At 47.8% G+C, this 21021-nt stretch overlaps 5 protein-coding genes across 8 annotated transcripts; 3 read left to right on the top strand and 2 right to left on the bottom strand.

The window, feature by feature from the left end:
• Positions 1–244: 244 nt before the first annotated feature.
• Positions 245–1314, bottom strand: LOC111071722. The gene is made up of 3 exons (XM_022363211.2): positions 953–1314; positions 740–841; positions 245–473 (listed from the first exon to the last, which is right to left on the bottom strand). The coding sequence occupies exons 1-3, from the start codon at positions 1205–1207 to the stop codon at positions 333–335; spliced, it is 498 nt and encodes a 165-aa protein (XP_022218903.1). The 5' UTR covers positions 1208–1314; the 3' UTR covers positions 245–332.
• Positions 1315–3234: 1920 nt separating this feature from the next.
• Positions 3235–4197, top strand: LOC111071766. The gene has a single exon (XM_022363274.2). The coding sequence runs from the start codon at positions 3235–3237 to the stop codon at positions 4195–4197; it is 963 nt and encodes a 320-aa protein (XP_022218966.2).
• A 2063-nt stretch (positions 4198–6260) lies between these two features.
• Positions 6261–9708, top strand: LOC111071783 (exosome RNA helicase MTR4). The gene is made up of 2 exons (XM_022363294.2): positions 6261–7409; positions 7476–9708. The coding sequence occupies exons 1-2, from the start codon at positions 6314–6316 to the stop codon at positions 9545–9547; spliced, it is 3168 nt and encodes a 1055-aa protein (XP_022218986.2). The 5' UTR covers positions 6261–6313; the 3' UTR covers positions 9548–9708.
• Positions 9709–10490: 782 nt separating this feature from the next.
• LOC111071781 (acetylcholinesterase) lies at positions 10491–20552 on the bottom strand. 4 transcript variants are annotated; one of them, XM_041595326.1, is made up of 8 exons: positions 20367–20552; positions 17919–18094; positions 17726–17858; positions 16938–17366; positions 12729–13948; positions 12345–12656; positions 11597–12286; positions 10491–11530 (listed from the first exon to the last, which is right to left on the bottom strand). In XM_041595326.1, exons 2-7 carry the CDS (start codon positions 18086–18088, stop codon positions 11701–11703), a joined length of 2850 nt encoding a protein of 949 aa, XP_041451260.1. In that variant the 5' UTR covers positions 18089–18094; positions 20367–20552; the 3' UTR covers positions 10491–11530; positions 11597–11700. The 4 variants fall into 4 exon arrangements, with proteins under 4 accessions (XP_041451260.1, XP_041451262.1, XP_041451261.1 ...); XM_041595328.1 differs by having other exon boundaries at positions 20383–20552; XM_041595327.1 differs by lacking the exon at positions 20367–20552 and adding an exon at positions 19855–20235.
• On the top strand, positions 14724–16973 carry LOC111071782 (P protein). The gene has a single exon (XM_022363293.2). It carries the CDS (start codon positions 14837–14839, stop codon positions 16922–16924), a length of 2088 nt encoding a protein of 695 aa, XP_022218985.2. The 5' UTR covers positions 14724–14836; the 3' UTR covers positions 16925–16973.
• Positions 20553–21021: the final 469 nt, after the last annotated feature.

Here is a 21021-nt window from a genome sequence, read left to right as displayed (position 1 = left end):
TAGTTGTTACTTTTGTTTTGCATTTTCTTCTAGTTTTTGCCGCACCTGGCTGCCAGCTCGCGCTCGAAAACTCAACTAAAGGAAAACAGCCAAGAGCCAAGCTCCAACTTAATCAGCACAGCTGCATTCTGCTTCAGCAGCGTTTTTTTTAGGTAATGCCAACAAAGAAAACCCCCAACGCAGCAGAAAAACGTCTTTCGCAGCACCGCACAGCCGCAATGACAAAACTCTTCCACTCCCTCTCTCACATTTTGTTTCCATGTTTATTGCGATATTTTGTTTTGCTATCATTAATTTACGTTTCAAACCTAGAAAAGAGCTCGCTCTCCAGCTTACAACGGCGACTGCTTGAAGCCGCGAGCCGCATAGTCGGCGGGCGCCGAGCGGTCCGACACACGGGGATAGCCCTCGTCGCCGGGAACGCAGGACTTGCGCGATGAAATCACACGCCAGCCCCCCTTGCGGGTCCAATCCTGCAAGGAAATGGTAACAAATGTCAAATGTGAGAGGTTTTGTGGAATCCAATCATTGCTGAGGAAGCTTGAAGCTAGCCCAATAGCTGAGAGCACGAGACGATAGTTTTAGAAGCACTGGACAAACGGTATTCTGCCCCTTGGGACAAGCAAAAATTGATATCTGTATACTTTAGAGCACAAAATCCATCCATAGGTCAGCCAGGACCCAGACCCACCTCCACTAATCAGGGGTTGGGGCGGCAATTCTCCCGCGGAATACTCACATTCTGATTGTACTTGAAGTAGTAGGCGGCGGCATAGATGCCCGTGACTGCCAGCAGAGCCTTGCCAGTCCAGAAGCGTATCGTGTAGGCGCGCTGGAAGCCCTAAAAGCAGAACAGGAATCAGTTAAAGACTCACAAAAACAGGAGAAAATGCGTCGATTTTGTGCGATTACATAATGCGGCGACGACTATGCCTGGGCGACTTTTACTCACCAGGGCCGGGGTCAGAACGTTGCAGAGCTTGTCCAGCGGTGCCCGGTAGAACCGCTTGATGGGATTGTTCAGCTCCAGCTCGAGGGCGGGCACCTTGCGGGCGCCGTGATGTAGCTCCTGGTCCTTCAGCCACTGTTTTCGCCAGGCCCGTTCCTCGGGTGTCATTCCAATCAGACGCTCGCGCTCGCGCACCATGCGACCTGCAATGGCCATGGGCTTGACGCCGCCCGTGTCCGAAGCTCCGCCAGCAACCATTTTGTATAGTTTTGTTTTGCTTTAATAGCGCAAATTCGTTAAACGTAAAAACAGCAGAGCAAATCGTGAAAATATAGAGACAGTGTGACCGTTTTACCCGCAAAAAATCAACTAAAAATGGCTTAGAGCGTGAAACGAACAGCTGTTTCGACCAGTGCTGTAAAACGAGACCGATTGCTACCGCTTAGGGTTAATTATATGTATTGTTACATATTTATATCCGTATCGCTCAGAAGATAAAAATAAAGAATATTCTGCTGCTACAGCTGGCTTTAGTTAGTGGTACTGGGCTTTAAAGAATCACTTTTTTAGTATATTCTTTGCTTCTGGATTTTATTAAAAATACTAAAAGTCGATACACTATCGATGTTTTGGTCTACAAACAATCGATACAGCAACAGATCGCCTTTGAATTGAATAGCAAGTTTATTGCATTAAATTAAGCATTTATAAATGAAATGAGGCCTGAATTAACAGCTCCAACTAAGTCCTCGAGCTACGTGACTATTTGGAAAAGAACAGGTCCCAGCAAAACAAACCTGAAACTCCACGCCGAAGCTTGTTCGAGCAAAACTCACACAAGACAAGCCTCTATTGGTTTTGTATTGGTAAGCGCTCGCAAAAAAATTGCGCGGCACAAAGCCAAAACTGCCAAAACAAACAAAACAAGGCAAGAAGCGACGAGGTTTGCATACAATCTCCCAGCGAGTAGAACAGTGTCCCTAAATAGGGTTTTAAATACGGGCTACGCAAAGGAATTTCGGGAGTTTGACGGCATCTTAGAGAGAATTGAGGTTTTTGAAAGCACAACAACTTACTGTACCAAAATTAGGTCAGACTTAGACTTCTTCAAGGGGGCCGCTGCTAATAAGCACACCATAGATCAAGCGGGTCCGTTCCTAACGGACAGCAGAAACGGGGCTCTCATACTGGCAAGGAGCATTCAGGATAATTTTATTGCCTACAAAATCAGAGAAAAGATCAATCACAACCATCATCTAAAGTCGGTAGAAGTTCACTACATACCCGGCCACGCCAACATCCCTCAAAACACGTTAGTAGACACAGCAGCTAAAGAAGCCCATAGACTGGGAAAATACACGGTTGTAAAACGGAACCTCAAAGATGCAATCTGTGAAATACACAGGATATTAAAAGAAGAATGGGAGAGTTTGCCAGCGCCAAGCACAGAGGATACTCCTCGCTTTTTCCTTCTACCTCATCCAAACCATGGTTCCTAAACAAGACTAATCTGAAAGCCATTGACGCTAAAAGGATCAATTTGTGATACATGCGATACTATCGATAACGCCTCGCACATAATTTTTAATTGTACCAAGTACAATACAACAAGACTAAACTACCCATCTCTAAGAAAATATAATGACATTTACAAATTCTTTGAAAAAGAAAACATCAGCTCGTACCAAACATTAATCGACTTCATCGACAAAATTGACGTAAAACTGTAACAAGTTGTCTTCTTCGACTTGGCAATTTCCACCTTGTAAAGGCGGGCGGCCAAATAATCCCACGCTACTCAAGAGTACAGTGGTAACATAAAACCCCCCAAAAAAAAAAAAACAAAAAAAGGCGACATGAGTGAACACACAGAAGCTGCTCCCGTGAAAAAAATAAAGAGAAAAGCTGATGGGCAGAAAGCCTCTCAAACTGATAACGCACGCATTAAAAAGAAAGCCAAAGCTAGAACGTCTCGTACAACTGTTCTTGATTTAAACGAGGATTGCTTGAGAATCGTATTGAAGTATCTGGAAGTAAAAGACCAGCTAAGTCTCGCTTCCTCGAACGGTACGATTGGAGAGATTTTCAGGAGATACGCAAGCCATCGGTACAAACATATTGATAAATATGTCACGCATAATATTGCCCATGAAAATCTGAAACAACTGGTGCAGACAGTTGGCGAGCATCTGATAAGCTATGCGTCCAATACTACTTGCAGATCGAGAGTCAATCAGCACCTGTGGCTCTTGCGGAGCTACTGCTCGAATCTCCAACATTTGAAAATGGATTTTTTCCCGGGCAGGGACGGATTGAACGATTTAAACAGCTTGAAAAAGCTCAAGTCTTTGGATGCTAGTTTGTGGTGTTCCGAAGAAGAAGAATTTGACGAAGAAAACGATAAGCTGCTTACGGATTTTGTTTGCAATCTCAAGCAATTCCCGTCTCTAAGGAAGCTGACGTTGTTTGCTGACTCATATAGCGGAAGAGGATTGCATGTTCTTAATCAACTGGAATATCTGGAGGTGAATACCTTTTCTAAATTCGACGACAAGATCTTGACGGACTGCTTCCAAACGATGAAGCAATTACGCCACCTAGACATTAATTATCCTAACACCCTCACTGAAAATAATTTGGAAATGCTGGTGACGAGCTGCCAGCAGCTGGAACGTCTGGTCCTTCATATAGAGCACAGCGATTCATCGGAGCCCTATGAGCTGGTCTGCCAATTGCCCACGCTGCAGCATTTGCAGGTCGATCATGGCGGTATTTTACGTGACTCGTTAATAGAGGGGTTGATTAACAAAAAGGGTTCCCCTATGGAAAGTCTTATCCTGGGACCAGACGAGTTGCCCGTGGATCAAGTTAAACGTCTTTGCAATATTTCTACACTCAAGGAACTCGAAGTAGCCTGCAACACCGTCCCCTTGGAGGACTTACTGAAGCTGAAAAACCTTCTATACCTCCACATATCCATGCCAATTACGGATGACCAAGCATTGAACATTCTGAAGGGGCTTCCGCACCTAAAAGCTCTCAATATACTAGAGGACTCTGAGATAGACCAAGTAAACTTGGTGAATAGTGTTCGTACCTGGGTGAGCGGACAAAAGGAGCAGCGTGGGAAGATCAAAATCTATCTCAACAGGTATATAAAATATACTGATTCTTTGGTTGAATTTAAATTCGATCACTTAGAACCCATATTGATAAACAAAGAACTAATTGAACGAGATCAGAACTAGAAAATCCACAGAGTATTCGTTATTAATTTAAAAAATGCCGAATAAATGAAAATCGAATTAATGTGGCCTAATATAAGTATATACATATGTATTGTTTGTCAATATCCATCAGTTTCTACAAAGTCGAACTTTGTAGACTTTTGAAATGAAATTATTATATGCAATTATAATATTTGCAGTATAGTTTTTGGTTATAAAAATTGATAGTGGAATTATAGGCGTTTATTTCTGCATCATTTATGTGTGTTACTTGATCTTCAGTACAGTAGCATTCCATCTTCAATGAAACCGAGCTAAGACTCCAGTCATCCAGAAACTTCATCGAAGCTGTTGAACGGAAAGCCGTTAGTCGGGTCACTCCTGGAAATCGAGCCGATTACACTACACGAAAAAATTGAACTTTCTTAGGCTGTGAACCAAAATAACTTTTTCTGATAGATTTCGAGATTTAAAAAGTTTTTGTAGTACTTCATTATTTTTTTTATGGTGTCATTTTTTTTTAAGAATTTTTAAAATCTGGTATTTTTTTTCTTGGTTTTTTTTAGAGGTAGTGCTATTTTTCACATAACTTTAGTATCTTATATCTGGTTGCATAGAACTTTGCAGTTCTGAAAAGCTGACAAATGCAGCTATAAATCCGAACCAGACCTTTTGTATCTGCAGCTTAACGCCTGAAAGATATTAAGCTTTCAAATTCAAATTTCATCATTTTTTGCGGTATTTTGCGTGTTTTTCGAAAAAAAAACTTTGGGATCAATGTTGGAATAAACGAATAATCATTGTAGTTCAAACAATTGGCTACAACAGTTAAGGTGGCTCTGGTGAGATCCCTTCATTGTCGCGACAATCGCTGGGGCTCAATGGCCAGCCTGTCGACAATGTACTGGGCCATGCAGAGCGTTGGATTGGGGCTTTCAGGGTGGAATGTCTCAGCAGTGAGGGACCACCAATGCCGAATTATTATAATTAAAACAGTGCAGAAGGGTAAACGAAACGGACGAAAGGCACTTAAACCTTAAGTGGAACAGAAAAGTCAATCTGGCCCAGAAGTGATTGTGAGTCTACAATCCCCTGTAGGAGCTTGTGTACAAATATTACGCGATTACACATTCTGCGATGCCACAATGAAGGTAGGTCTGGGCTTTAGCCTAGACTGCCAAGGTGGCAAGACTCTATCAGAGTTTAAGTTAAAATTAGGTAAAGCAAAAATTAAAATTTGTTTTTAGACCAATTCGATAATGGCTTATTGCTCTTTGGTCCACACGCAAGAACAATATTCCAATATCGGACGTACAGGGACGTACAGCGTTTTAGTGACATGGCCAAAAGTTTCGGTAAAAGCATTTTTATTAAGTTTACCGTAAAATTCAGATTTCTGTTTGTTTGAACAGCTGATTGCTGCCATGCCCGTAAAGTTGCCAGACAACGGCTAGAGTTGCCGAGTACATTGTTTTGTTTGACTCGCACGATATGGAATGTTTTTTTGCTTTGAAATTATAAAAATACAGCTTTGAAAAATCAATTATTTTATATCATAAAAGGAAACAAATTAAAAACCAATTGTTTTGAAATGATAAAATCAATGAAACTGCAAATAAAACCTATTCGAATTGAATATTGAAAGGTGTCAACCCTAGCCTTAGTTCGAATTTGGTTTGTGACAATGCTAAGAAAAATGAAATCGCTCGGAATTCTGTGGCATGGCGGAAATTTTTAAGAGAAAATCCTCTGCTATTTTGATTAACCTTATTTCATAAGTAATCCAATAAATGCGAGTTCTTAAAATTGTCCAAATTGTAGAAAATTGATTCATCTATCTGATAAAATGATATTTTGAGTTGTTTAAGTCATAACTAGCTAGTAATATTAAACGGAATATCAAAATCGAGGAATATCAACGTTGAATGTTTTGAAAAAAAAAGTCGTTACTATCGTAATAGCATCGAGCTCAAATTATTATTAAAAAACCATTGAAACCTTTTACTACTATCATACTATCATGATAGTCTCAAAACCATCGATAGTAGAGGATAGCAGCAAAATATCGATAGTGCCCTCTTTGGTTTGACACCTCCAGTTCACATGTGCGATTTAAAAAACAAAAAATAATTAAATCATGGATATTGACGAGTTATTTGATTGCTTTGCCGAAGTGCCGCCGGAGAGCCTGGAGCCGCCCACGACTGGTCCCAGCAAGGCTGAGCCTGCCACAGACAAAGCCGCCAAAAAGGCGGCCAAGCGTCCGGCCGACGAAGCGTCCAATGGGGAAAAGCACGAGGAGCAGCAGCTGCAGCAGGAGGAGGAGGAGGAGGAGGAAGCCACCAAGCGCTTGAAGAAGGAGGAGGATGGTGGATCCAAGAAGAGTGAGGATGAGGAGGAAGATGTGGAGGAGGTGACCTCCTTGGATGTGGATGATTCCGGCGCTCTAGAGGTCCTGCGCACACGCATCGTCACACACCTGCTGGAGGCGCCCGAGTCGTGCACCCACGAGGTGGCTGCCCACCCCGATCAGGAGTATATTCCGCTGCAGCCGTTTGCCGGCATTCCGGCCAAGGAGTATTCCTTCGTGCTGGACCCCTTCCAGCGTCAGGCCATCCTCTGCATCGACAACTCCCAGAGCGTCCTGGTGTCGGCCCACACCTCGGCGGGCAAGACTGTGGTGGCAGAGTACGCTATCGCCAAGTCGCTGGCGGCCAAGCAGCGCGTGATCTACACGACGCCCATCAAGGCGCTGTCCAACCAGAAGTTCCGCGAGTTCACAGACGAGTTCAAGGACGTCGGCCTAGTCACGGGCGACGTGACCATCAATCCCTCGGCCTCGTGCCTCATCATGACCACGGAGATCCTCAGGAACATGCTGTACCGCGGCAGCGAGATCATGCGCGAGGTGGGCTGGGTGGTCTTCGACGAGATCCACTACATGCGCGACAAGGAGCGCGGCGTGGTCTGGGAGGAGACGCTCATCCTGCTGCCGGACAACGTGCGCTATGTCTTCCTCTCGGCCACCATCCCGAATGCCCGGCAGTTCGCCGAGTGGGTCTGCCACCTGCACAAGCAGCCCTGCCATGTCGTCTACACGGACTACCGCCCCACGCCGCTGCAGCACTACATCTTTCCCGCTGGTGGCGACGGCATCCACCTGATTGTCGACGAGAAGGGGCAGTTCAAGGAGGATAACTTCACCACAGCCATGGCGGTGCTGGCCAATGCGGGTACGTACACACACCACACATAGATTCCTCTCAGAGATTCCTCTCTACATGACTCGTGGATTTCAGGGGAGGCGGCCAAGGGCGATCAGAAGGGACGCAAGGGCGGCATCAAGGGCCACAATTCGGGACAGACGAACATCTTCAAGATCGTCAAGATGATCATGGAGCGAAACTTTGCCCCGGTGATCATTTTCTCGTTCAGCAAGAAGGACTGCGAAATCTTTGCCATGCAGATGGCCAAACTGGACTTCAACTCGACCGACGAGAAGAAGCTGGTGGACGAGGTCTTCAACAATGCTATGGACGTGCTCTCCGACGAGGATCGCCGCCTGCCGCAGGTGGAGAACGTTCTGCCGCTGCTGCGTCGAGGCATTGGCATCCATCACGGCGGGCTGCTGCCCATCCTGAAGGAGACCATTGAGATACTGTTCGGCGAGGGCCTCATCAAGGCGCTTTTTGCCACCGAAACGTTTGCCATGGGCCTGAACATGCCGGCCAGGACTGTGCTCTTCACCGCACCCCGCAAGTTCGATGGCAAGGACTTCCGCTGGATCAGCTCCGGGGAGTACATCCAGATGGCGGGTCGCGCCGGTCGTCGTGGCCTGGACGACAAGGGCATTGTCATCCTGATGATCGACGAGAAGGTCTCGCCGGCCGTGGGCCGGGACATAGTGCAGGGCAAGGCCGATCCCATCAACTCTGCCTTCCACTTGACCTACAACATGGTTCTCAACCTGCTGCGCGTGGAGGAAATAAATCCGGAGTACATGCTGGAGCGGAGCTTCTACCAGTTCCAGAACCAGGCCGCCCTGCCCAGCCTCCACGAACAGGTGCAGCAGAAGACCCTCGAGCTGAACAAGCTGAGCATCAAGGACGAGCACAACATTGCCTCCTATCACCACATCCGCGAACAGCTGGAGAGCCATGGCAAGCAGTTCCGCCAGTGGCTGACTCGACCACAGTACCTGCTGCCCTTCCTGCAGCCCGGCAGGCTGGTCAAAGTGTCGGCCGGCACACAGGAGTACGACTGGGGGATTGTCCTTAACTTCAAGAAGCAGGATCAGAGCCGCAAGAACCCCCTCAAGAGTGAGCCCAGCGTCACCATCGACGTCCTGCTGCACGTGAGCGAGGCTGCCGCCAAGTCCGGCGACACTGAGCCCTGCCAGCCCAACGAGCGCGGCTGCATGGAGGTCGTGCCGGTGGCCCACACGCTCATTACACAGATCAGCTCGATTCGGGTGTACTTCCCCAACGATTTGCGCAGCGCCGACAACCGGCGCGCCGTCCTGAAGACCATCCAGGAGGCCAAGAAGCGGTTCCCCCTGGGACCGCCCGTGCTGAATCCCATCGACGACATGAACATCAAGGATCGCGAATTTCGCGACATTGTGGATGCCATTGCCCAGTTTGAGTCGCGCCTCGAAGAGCATCCGCTGCACAATTCGGCCGAGCTGGGGCGCATCCACAAGCGCTACCAGGACAAGGTGAAGCTGCAGGCGCAGCTAACGGCCATCAAGGTGGAGCTGAAGGCCGCCCGCAGTCTGCTGCAGATGGAGGAGCTGAAGCATCGCAAGCGCGTGCTGCGCCGAATGGGCTACTGCAAGCCGGGCGATGTCATCGAGTTCAAGGGCCGCGTGGCCTGCGAGCTGAGCTCGGCGGATGAGCTGCTGATGACCGAGATGATATTTAATGGTGTGTTCAACGATCTGACTGCTCCGCAGGCGGTGGCCCTGCTCTCGTGCTTTGTCTGCGACGAGAAGTCCCAAGAGGCGCCCAAGAGCGCCACAGAGCTCTCGGGCCCGCTGCGCTCCATGCAGGATCTGGCGCGACGCATTGCCAAGGTGTCGTCCGAGTGCAAGCTGGAGCTGGACGCAGACAGCTATGTGGACAAGTTCAAGCCCTTCCTCATGGACGTGGTGCTGGCCTGGTGCAAGGGCTCCAGTTTCCTGGCCGTCTGCAAAATGACCGACATCTTCGAGGGCTCCATCATCCGCTGCATGCGTCGGCTGGAGGAGCTGTTGCGGCAGATGTGCCAGGCCTCAAAAACCATCGGAAACACGGACCTGGAGAACAAGTTCTCGGAGGGCATTCGACTGCTCAAGCGCGACATTGTCTTTGCCGCCTCGCTCTATCTATAGGCGATATAGTTTTTAGACTTCCACAATATTTCAACATACACAAATGATGTAGATAATTAATCTAATCCTAGTGTCAACCCTGCTACTAGGGGTTGTTTTTATACGCGTATTTGAATTACTTGCAGAAAAGCGAAAATAAATATTTGATTTATTTTATGCGATACATGAGAGGTCGAGAATTCGAATGATCGATGGTTGCCTAACAAGAACGAGTACATAGTATACATATATTTAAGAAAGTTGATGGAATGTGTTAATTTTCAAGTAATACGATGAGCTTTACGGCTCAAAAATTGTATTCACAATCCAAGGTATGATTGAATCCCTTTGCACGGCCTCGCATTTTTGTATCTTACTATCAAAATATTGTTATTAAAGAGCTGTGTACAGAATTTCTAGGCCTTTAATACTTTATCTTACCCTTAGGAATTAGAAACTTTCCTTGTATACCACTCTCGTGAATTTGTGTACAATTTGTGACGATAAAACCTATGGAAATGCATAAATTCTTGGGAAATTTTCCTAGTTATTTTCTTTATAAATATTAAAATGAAACAAAATAATAACATTAATTTTTGTTTGTGTTTTATTTTTTATATTTGTCCCTAAAGGCTCTTTTGTAGCGCTATTAATGCACGTAGGGCCTGGGCATACCCTCAAATGATGCATCTGTGTCCGTGGAATCCCTTCAAAGCAGTTGCGGATATGCCAGTTGTTTTTTAGCAGAACCCATAGGTTTTCAATGTTATTCAGGTCTAGGGTCTGAGTAGATCTAGGCACAGTGGATCCACGTCTGACAATAAGCAGAGATTCTGCAGCCATGGAGTATTTTGTTACCACCAGGATAAAGAAAACAACAACACAGCTGCAGATACTATAGCGAGTGCAAGTGAGTGCCTGCCACCCACGAGTACAAGTACAAGTACAAGTAAATTAATGGTATGTTATTTTATTTCAGGACAAATACAATGAAATAAAATGAACTAAACTAATATCTCTAAAACATATAAATGTAAATTATAGATTATGCTCTCGATCGTGTAATGCATCTAGATACTATATACACACAATAAACATGTACACGATGCTTATGGAAACATAAAATGATTGGACGGTTCACACTGAATTTGTATGGTCATTGGTTGGCTTATATGCGACACATAAAACATATACAAAACCTACAACTAAAACTTAATACAGATGCATAAATGTGGAAGGCACACAAAGGGGGCAGATGGGATCGCTTAAAACTATGCATGGGAATGGGGATGGAGGGGGTCCATCAAAGACAACTACAAGGAATTGAAGGCACTTTAGGTGTTGCTTTTGGACTTGGACAAATAAATGATGAACAAATACGAGTACATACATATGTGGTTACGGATATGACAGTGATATGCACAGGATTTATTGCAAATAACTTAATATTTTAATGAGTTTTAGTTGCAAATTCAGGGTGCGGGAAATTTATTTGTCCTGTATAGTTTACAATGTAATTTTAATTACTTACAGATGCCACAAAAAGGGGGTTTAAAACTCTACAAGACGAAGTTGAAATTTACTCTAATTGAATGTCAGATTTGTTCCGAGTAGATCTCATTTGATCAGCTGCACAATGTACGATTAGCTTATAGTAATTATAATTTATATAAATGAAAAGATACCCATGGGATACCCATCTTCTAGTTCTCTAGCTACCTATACTCATTGAAGTGACAGCTTGAACAGAGCCTGTCCTTACTGCTAACTAAATGTAGGTATGTACACTTACGGGCCAATTGTAAGGCTATGGAATGTCATTGATATGGATTTGTATTCGTTGGGTTATCGAACTTACACTAAAACTAAATTAAATTACTCGTTAAACAAAACCTATAACTAATCTTGAAACTGAGATCTCTAAGATCTGTTTAGAAATAAATTATAAATTATGAAAACTAAATCGAAAGGTTACACAAAAAGTTACTCAGCTCCAAGGAAGATCTGGAAAAACACCAAAATATATTTAATAAACACAAAGGGGAGTGGAAATCTATCTGTTGGACCTACTTCTTCGTCCGTTCCCTTGGTCAGCGAAAGGCTTCTTGGTTGGTTGGTTGGATGGTTCGTTCGATTTACTCCCTAAGCACATCCCGCGCTTAGAGAGCGGTTTCTTAGACGGATGTTTGGGGCACGCCCTCCACCAGCTGTGTGCGTCGGGGCTGAGCCGCCGGCTGTGAGGACAGAGTGGCCGTCGTGGTGGTGGTGCGTGCCGAGGGCACAGGAGTGGTGCTACGACTGCTGCCGGAGACGCTGGTAGGCGCTCTCTTCGTGGGCTCCGACTGCAGCTGGGGCACTGGGGTGCTGGAGAGGGGATGCAGCAGACGCTTCTCCTCGACGGGCCCCGCCTTGGCTGTCGTTCCGTTGGTCTGGGAACGGGGCGTGGCCGCACGTTCGGACTTGACCAGGCTGCCGTTGGTCTCCTTGAGGGAGATGCCCGACTTTAGGGACGCCTGACTGCCCGACTTCTGGGTGGTGGCCAGGGAGCTGGGCGAGCGCAGGGATGTGGTGTCCGTGTGCGCCTTGCTGGCCAAGGTCTTGGACGAGGGCGAGTCCCGGTACTCGTAGATGTTGTCCCTCGAGCGCATGGCATGGTGGTTGGTCACCATGTGGGCATTGTCCACGCCCCTTGGATCCGGCTCGGGCTCCAGACCCTCACCATTGATGAACACATCCTCGTCGTAGAAGCGATCCGATTGCCTAGGTATGATTGGGGATTGCCATTAGTAGTCTGGGGATAAATCGATGCTCAACCTACCGCTTGGCGTTGCGCCACATGATGCAGCAGATGACCACGAGTACGATGAGGAAGAAACAGGTGACCGACATGCTCCAGAAGGCTATTTGCAGCGGCTCCTTCGGCTCCCACCAGTACTCCGTGGTGGGCGGATATGTGGGCACCAGAACCCCGACGACAGTCGGCAAGTACTGCGTCCAGAAGGCGCACTCCGTCTGCCGGTAGTTGAGCAGAATGGACGAGTTGAAGGTGGTGTTGATGTTCAGGTAGCGAATCTCGCCCTGGTAGGCGCGCTGGAAGTGCATGCCCAGCACCTGTTGGGGCGTCGGATTGCTGCAAAGAGAAGGAAAAGCCTCTAAATGAAACGGAAATGTACCGGGGAAGGGTGCTTCTTAATTTGCTTACCCATATCTGGCAAAGTTCGAATAGGTCTGCATGAAGAAGTGGCTCATGTTGCGATCGTTGTCGGTCCACATGTTCCGCTGCAGGTGCTCCTTCTTTGGGAAGAACTCGGTGTCCATGAAGGGGGCCCCGGTGAGGAAGTAGCGTTCCGTGTCGTGCGGATACTTGCGCCACTGCGGCAGATTCAGTGCCTCCACCGTGGTGTTCAGGACATACATGAACACCGGCACCTTCTGCTCGAGCAGCAACTTGACCATCTGATCCACTGGCGCCCGGTAGTAGAGATCGCTCAGCATGTTGACGTACTGGTCCCGGATGATGGTGTTGTTGTTGGGATCCGGCCAGTACGTGTACATGTACTTGATGGCCTCGTAGACGCCGTTGGGGTTCAGGGTGTAGTTGTAGCGGAAGACGTGCTCCCGTATCTTCTGCTCGAAGAAGCGCCCGTCCAGCTCGTAGTACGGCCCCAGCGACTCGTTCTGGGCCACAAAGAAGGCCGCCTCCTGGGTGGTCACACCCGTCATGTACTGGATATTCCGATTGAATTTGCCGGAACGTATCAGAGTCTCTGGGGTCTGGGTGAGGAAGCGCCAGTCCTTCTCCCGCCAGCCCTCGTACCAGTCGTCGCCGGGCAGGGTGAAGTTGTGGTCCAGCACTGGACCCCAGGGGAAGCTGCCCACCTGCGGCGAGAACTCCGCGTTTCCCAGCTCATAGAAGCTGCGTCCGGTGCGCAGACAGTTTACCAGCTTCCACGACGACTCAATGGAGCAGCCGAGCAGCTGGCCCAGCACTCGACTCGTGTTCTGCGCCCTGTACTTGTCCTGGATGAGCGCCCAGTCTGCCAGCGCCGAGCCCGACTGAGCAATCACTCGCTTCACCATGTTCCGAGTCTGCGGGGCAACCATCAGCAGCCCTGCCGAGGCTCCACCGGCTCCCGGACCGAACAGCGTAATCGAGTCCCGATCCCCGTTGAAGAACTCGATGTTGTCGTGGATCCACCGCAGGGCCATTGCCTGATCCAGAATGCCGTAGTTGCCGGGCGAGTTCTCGTCGCCAGTCGAGAGGAAGCCCAGGGCTCCCAGTCGATAGTTCAGCGTTACCACGACCACGTCGTAGAAGGATGCCAGTATTTGGCCCTGGAACAGGTTCGAGGCGCCACGTATGAACTCTCCTCCATGGATGTAAACCATCACGGGATACTTTTGGGCCACGCCAGCGCCAGTCTGCAAAAGAAAAGAAATATTGAAGAGGCAATTGCATATATTTCTATACTCTATAAAGCGTTTTATACACGGCACTCGGTCTTCTTCGATATCTGATGGGGGCCGCAGCCCGAAAACGTTGTAAGTCGCTGCAGTGGCCGCTACTACTTTTATACCCGGTACTCAGTCAGATATATGTATGAGTGCTTTTTATCTTCGTACCTTTTTTGTTACATCTGTCAACACGCATTTTCTTACTCATTCTCCGCCAGTGGTCCCACACTGAACGAGGCAGAGTGTGTGAGCGAGAGAGAGAATGAGTACCGCTGCATGGCTGGAAGCTGGAAGCTACAGAAAAGTAATTTCTTTCTTGGATCTGATCTAGATTCGGCAATCTAGTAGATACTGTGCTCTACGATAATTTGGATGCTACAGATTTTCGTCCTTTGTGGGGGCGAAAAACGGCGGGGCTAAGTTTTAGAATACACTTTTGGTGGTGTGATATCAGGTGAGTCTGGAAACCAAACTTGGTTGCTCTAGCTCTTATAATCGCTGAGAATTAGGCGTCAAACAAGACGGACGGACGGACAGACAGACAGTGCTATATCGACAGTCAGAATATTTGTCATTAGGTGGAAAGAAGATGAAACTGAGGTCTGCGTAGAATCGTCTGAGACAGGGAGCCTCAAGTGTCACCTAGCTCCGACATCTGTTTTGTTTGTCTTGGACCAAGTGTCTTTGTATATGAGATTTACTATTATAGAAAGTGAGATTTACTGTTATAGTAATCATAGAAGCCCTTTCTGGATAAGTCTATTTAATTATTTTTTACTAAACTAACAAATCAATACGTTTAATTTGTTGTGCTCTTTCAGAGCATGTATTTCAAGTAGGACATAAAGGGGAAGCATGCCTTCTTTACCTTCTGTGTTTCGCAAAAGAGAAGGATCTATATCGAATCCACCATCGCAGGAGGAGGAGAAGGAAAGCAGGCGTAAACTGCTTCGTCGGATCTATGTTATTGTTAAAATAGGCATTCTGATTGTGCTATGGCTGTTCTTCACCATTACTCTGGCTACCTCACCGCCCGGAGAAATCCCTAAATCATTGGTGACCATATTACCCAATCAGACGATTTTCAGAAAAGTGGACCGACTGCCCAAAAACCGTGCCCACATTCGACTGGAGGGACCCATTGACGAGGACCAGACAGACGCTGCTGATCACGTGGACGATGTGGACGCTGTGGGCATTCGTGTTGAGCGTCGGGACTCGAGTCGGAACGTCACCTATGTGCAGTCCGACATGTGGAACGTTTATATGGCAAAATCAGAAAGTCATTATGTATCGGTGGACAACTATTTCAAAGTCCCCGATGATGGCCACAAAGACACCGATGTGGTCGTTTCATTCAAGAGCTACAGCGCGCAGCCGGTCTCACTTCTCATTCAGGTGGAAACCATGCCCGTGGACAAAAAAATGGGCGTGGTTTATGCGGGCCTTCTGCTCATCTTCCTTTACATCCTGATCATTTGGGAGATCACGGACCGGACATTCGCCGCCCTGATGGTATCATCGGCGACCCTCGCTGTCCTGGCCGCCATGGGGGCACGACCCTCGCTGGAGACCATCGTGTCCTGGATTGACTTCAACACTCTGATGCTGCTGCTGGGAATGATGATCATGGTGGCCATCCTGTCGGAGACGGGGGTGTTCGACTACCTGGCTGTGTTCGCCTACCGCATGGCCAGCGGCAATGCCTGGCCCCTGATATTCTTCCTGTGCATGTTCACCGGCATCTTGTCGGCGTTCCTGGACAACGTGACAATGGTGCTGCTGATGGTGCCGGTGACGATTCGGCTGTGCGAGGTGATGGCGGTGCGCACAACGCTGGTGCTGATCGTGATCGTCGTCTACTCGAACATCGGCGGCACTCTGACGCCGGTGGGGGATCCGCCCAACGTGATCATAGCCACCGATTACCATGTGGTGCAGGACGGCATTGATTTCTTCACCTTCACGTTGCACATGTTTCCCGGCGTGTTCATCTGCATGTGCTGTTCCTTTTTTATGATATATTTTATGATACGCCACAAGCTGCGGATCCTTGACGAGGACCCAATGACCCATGCCATCAAGACGCTGGAGCGGGAGGCCGAGAAGGTGACCCCCACCACCGCAGACGAGGATGCACTGCGTCAGGATATCCTGCAGCGCATCGAACACCTCAAGGCCAAGGAAAAGGCGAGGACCAGGGCCACCATGCTGGCGCCAGTGGAAAACTACTATGAGACCCTGGCCTCGCTGGAGTTGAAGTATAGGATTCGGAACAAGCCGCTCCTGATCAAGTGCTGCATTGCCCTGGGGTTCGCCATTGCCCTGTTCTTCCTCCACTCGCTGCCGATCCTGGCCGGTGCCTCGCTGGCCTGGATAGCCATGCTGGCAGCCCTTCTGCTGCTCATTCTGGCCAACAAGGAGGCCATGGATGTGATCCTCCTGCATGTGGAGTGGTCCACGCTGCTCTTCTTCGCCGCCCTCTTCGTCATGATAGAGGCCATGTCCGAGCTGGGCCTCATCCAGTGGATAGGAGACATCACAGTCGGCGTAATCCTGAGCGTGGACAAGTCCCACCAGATGACCGTTGCCCTAATGATGCTGATCTGGATCACGGCACTGACCTCCGCCTTTGTCGACAACATACCCATCACCCAGATGATGCTCAAGCTCACCGTCCAGCTGGCCAAGAACAAGAAGCTCGACCTGCCGCTGGCTCCGCTCATCTGGGCCCTGTCCTTTGGCGCCTGCTTTGGGGGCAATGGCACTCTGATCGGCGCCTCGGCGAATGTGGTCACCGCGGGACTGGCCAACCAGCATGGCTATAAGATCTCCTTCATGGGCTTCTTCGCTGTTGGCTTCCCCGTGATGATATTTACGGTGTTCATCGCCTCTTTGTATCTACTCTTTGCCCATTCCCTCTTCTCCTGGCATAAGCAATAAACCCAACGCTCACCTTTGGCGAATATACATTCAGGTACAGGCAATCCTCATCCATGTCCATGACTCCCTTGGTAGCACCCGTGTATCGAACTGGCTGGGGGCATGCCGGTCCGAAGTCCACTGCCTGGAGCAGCTGCCAGCCGCGATGGGCTCGCGGCGGCTTGAAGCGGCCCTCGAAGGTGGGCGGCAGGGCGTAGGGAATGCCCAGGAATGCCGAGCACTCGCCCATCACGCGATCCACGGTGGAGTGATAGGGTCTGTAAAACGACTTGGGGTCCGGATTGTCATACATGTAGACCTTGAAGCCCTGCACCTGTCCGTAGTTGGTCGTCACGAACACATCTCGATCCAGTGTCAGCGAGTCCCGACGCTGTTTCCCCTGCAGATCCTCCCGCCAGCCGGCCAACACACCCGGGAACTGTGTCCGAGCATTGGGATCGTTCTGTAAGAGCGCAAAACAGAGAGAGATTGAGCACATAATTTTTATCGCAGAACAGAGCGGATCATTTGTGGAAAGGGGGGGTGGGGTGTAAACATGTGTAATTGATTAAGCTCCATTCGATGGAATGAAAACTTAATTAAGATTATTGCATTGATAGGGGGGACAAGTCATCCGTGGATTGGGCGCCTACTCCACTCCCTCGCTCAATGAGTTCCCATTGTTCGTTTATGGATCGTTTCTGTTCTGTCTTATGGGGTCACTTTGTGTTGTCAACAAATTCAATTGATTAAGCGCGAGCATTTGTGTTTGTGATCAGAAAGACATCGAAATGTACGAAAATATAGCAGCGAACAGCTTACCGGATCAAAGCGAAAACGATCCTCATTTGGCATGCCCTGCGGATACTGTCCGGGGGGATTCCTGCCAGGATAGTTGGCACCAAATCCATTCGGCTGATAATGGCCATAGCGACGATCGTTGAAGGTGTAGGTTCTGCAAATATTCAGCATAAGTGGGACAAGAAATAAGGATCAAGCAAGGGGCCTGACTCACCTGTAATCCGGATCCCCTGGATTCGGCCAATGATAGTCGACGCCGGGCCGTGAATAGAATCGGGGATCTCTCGTCTGTCCCCCAACCAGTTGGGCCATGGAGGCCACAGCCAGAGCAAGAATGGCTGTGAGCCACTTCGATTTATCGCGATATTTCAGTTTGTGCATCATGGTGGACTGTAACAAGCAAATTCAAATATATTCCTCATGCTCAGCTCATTCGTATAATCTCCATCAATGTATTTTATAAACAAAACAAACAAAAACAAATCTCGGCTCGGAGTAAGAGTGACCAAACTGGTTTTCCCATTACGTCGTTTGCTTGGCTCCATTACCGCCTCCACTCTCCACTCTCAACGCTCCACGTTCCGATGTTAGAAGAAAATCGAGAGACGGAGAGACCAATAGACCAAGAGACCGTCAAACCCGTTTCAAAGGTGGATCGAAAAATGCGCTAAAAATAAGTTACAGCATACGACGCGATTTCAAATTGGAAGTCTCCAACTCCGGACAGCAATGAGCTCCAATGGAGCCGACCGACAGACCCACCGACCGACCCATTGCACTGGCAAATACGATTACGTGCATTGTCTGGGGCGTTTGGAAACGGCGTCAATGGGTTAATTGTTATGGAGTGAAGGCGAAAGGTCATTGCTTTAAATTGGTTGAAGTCGAGTGGAGAGGGCATCGGAGGGCGTAATCGGATTGTCGCCGATTGTGTGGATAATAAAAGAAGTGGAAATTCCATCAAATATTTTTTGGAATTAGAGTAAAACTCATGAAGATTATTCGTTGGGAGGTTCTGCCCCAACCAGTTAAGTTTGGTTCTCCTAAAGTAAAGTTCGATAATAGATATAAAACAGTAACAAATTTCAACGATCCTCTGTCACAGTAACCACCCCCCTTGGCTACCCAATGGATTTTTTCCAGTGCCGCTCAAAATTCAAAATCTTTTGATTAGTTTTTAAATGGAATTTAAGTTATAAGAAATATCACAAGAACAGATCGGCTTCATTCCGATGGGTTGCAAAATACACCAATTAATTGCTGCCTGGTTTTCAGAGCCTACCACACCCTCCCTTTAGGATGACAGGAAAGTGTCAAGAAACGAACCAAAATGGTAGTAAAAGCACATCCCCGACTCACTGCATTTCCTGTCTCTGTGCCTCCCTCCCTTGTGGGGGCGGTGCGTGAGGAAATGCAACTGCAACCCAAAACGAAAAGTGAGAGAACGGAGCCACCGAACCACCTGGCTGTCCGAAAACGGTTTAATTTGAATAGAATTTTGTTGGTGGCACTTGATTGGCAATGCCATGCCACATGCCGTGGCAGGCGATGTCGATGCCCCTCGGTTGCATGTAAACTGGCACAAGGACTCACACAGCTGCAGGCCACCACTGTCTCTGTGTGGTGTGTGTGTGTGCGGTGCATTAACCTGGTGGTGCACTCGTAAGATGCCTCAAGTTACGGCGCTGCTCGGTTACTCAACTCAACCCCAATGTGGAAAGAAGATTCTTATTAAATTTACGGAAGTGCAAACGCCTGCAGAAAAGTGCCCAAAGTGCCCGAGTTTTGTTTTCAATTTCAAATGAGACTTGCGGGAGTTTTCATATCGGATTTCATGTCGCAACCGATTTGTTGTTCTGTTCCCCCCGAGGTGGTTGTTATTATTGCTGCTGCCTCGTTGCTGGGTGAATCATTTGCAGTAGTTTTGCCTTTTTCGCAATCCCCCAAAGCAAACAAAACCCGTGAAACGCACCGATAACGCTGAAAGTGAAGCGCAGGTGTACGTGTGTGTGTGTGTGTGTGTGTGTGTACGTGTGTGTGTGTGTGCGTATAGAAGTTTGCATCTGTGTCTGTACGTGGCTATCACTGTGTGTGCTTGTGTGTGTTGGCCCACTGATATTGATATTGTTGTTGCTTTGGTTGTTCGCTACCTTAATCTCACTTCTCCTTACAGTTATGCTCCACTTGATGACGTTGCCGTGGAAACTTGTTGCTGGCTGCTGGTCCGCGATTGTTTTCACTATCTAATCGCGATTTTCATGCACTTCCATCCGAATGTTTTACACACAAAAAAGACAAAACCACAAAAACTTTCATAGCCAACGCCCCGAACGGGGGGGAAATCAAGTCAAAAAGTATTGCTCAAAACTACAGCCAAACAGAAACAAGAAAAAAAAACGTAACGCAGCCCGCAGCCGAAATGACCGTTTTGAGTCTGAGATACTTCCACTCGGCGGTAGTCCAGGTAGCCAGAGCCAGCCAAACGTAATGCCGTCAAAACGAGCCAAGAAGCAGTCTCACTCTCTCACACACACACCAACACAACACAACACAACACAACACACACACGTCGCACCTCTGACGTTGCGGCTTTGTTAACACTCACACACACACACACACACAACGCTTGAGCTTGCTGTTACCAACAATTCGGTTGACTCACACGAACGACACACCACCTGAGTGCGATGGAGGAGGTACTACGGAACGCGCGCAGCTTGGACTAGCAACCATCGACCGCTCTCCCATTCAAATTTCGAATGAATCCGCGCCACGAACCTGCACCCACGAACACCTTAGTTGTTGAATTGACTTCAATTCTTGTTAAGTTTTCAAAAGTTTCAAAAGTTACTTTCAACTAAACTCGCGCGCGCAACACAACCGCGCAGTCTGAAAAGTTTTAATAATTATTTCAGCCCGATACCATCACGATAGTATCGATTGTTTTTTCAAAACATTCGACGTTGATATTCCTCGATTTTGATATTCCGTTTAATATTACCAGCTAGCTGGGACTCTCAGCCCTAAACAAATAATTTTATCCGATAGATACATAAATTTTGTTCAGGATTGGTTAGTTTTTAGAACTCTTTTTCATTGGATTGTTTACATATTAAGGTTCAAACAAAAACGGCCAAAGCATAAAACTTAAATGTTGACTAAATGTTACGGCAGTGTTGCTGGTCAACCAAGTATCTTCTATGCGTATGTACTTTTGTATACCTTATTTCTTTTAATTGGTGTTAAGTGTTTTGTTCCAAGCTCCATTGAAACATTATTTATGATTTTATCCTAGATTGACATGTTTTTTACATATT

Source organism: Drosophila obscura, unplaced genomic scaffold (genome assembly GCF_018151105.1).
Source record: "Drosophila obscura isolate BZ-5 IFL unplaced genomic scaffold, ASM1815110v1 contig_46, whole genome shotgun sequence".
NCBI lineage: Eukaryota > Metazoa > Arthropoda > Insecta > Diptera > Drosophilidae > Drosophila > Drosophila obscura.
Note: the sequence above shows the minus strand (reverse complement) of the source record. Positions and strands in the feature narration are given on the sequence as shown.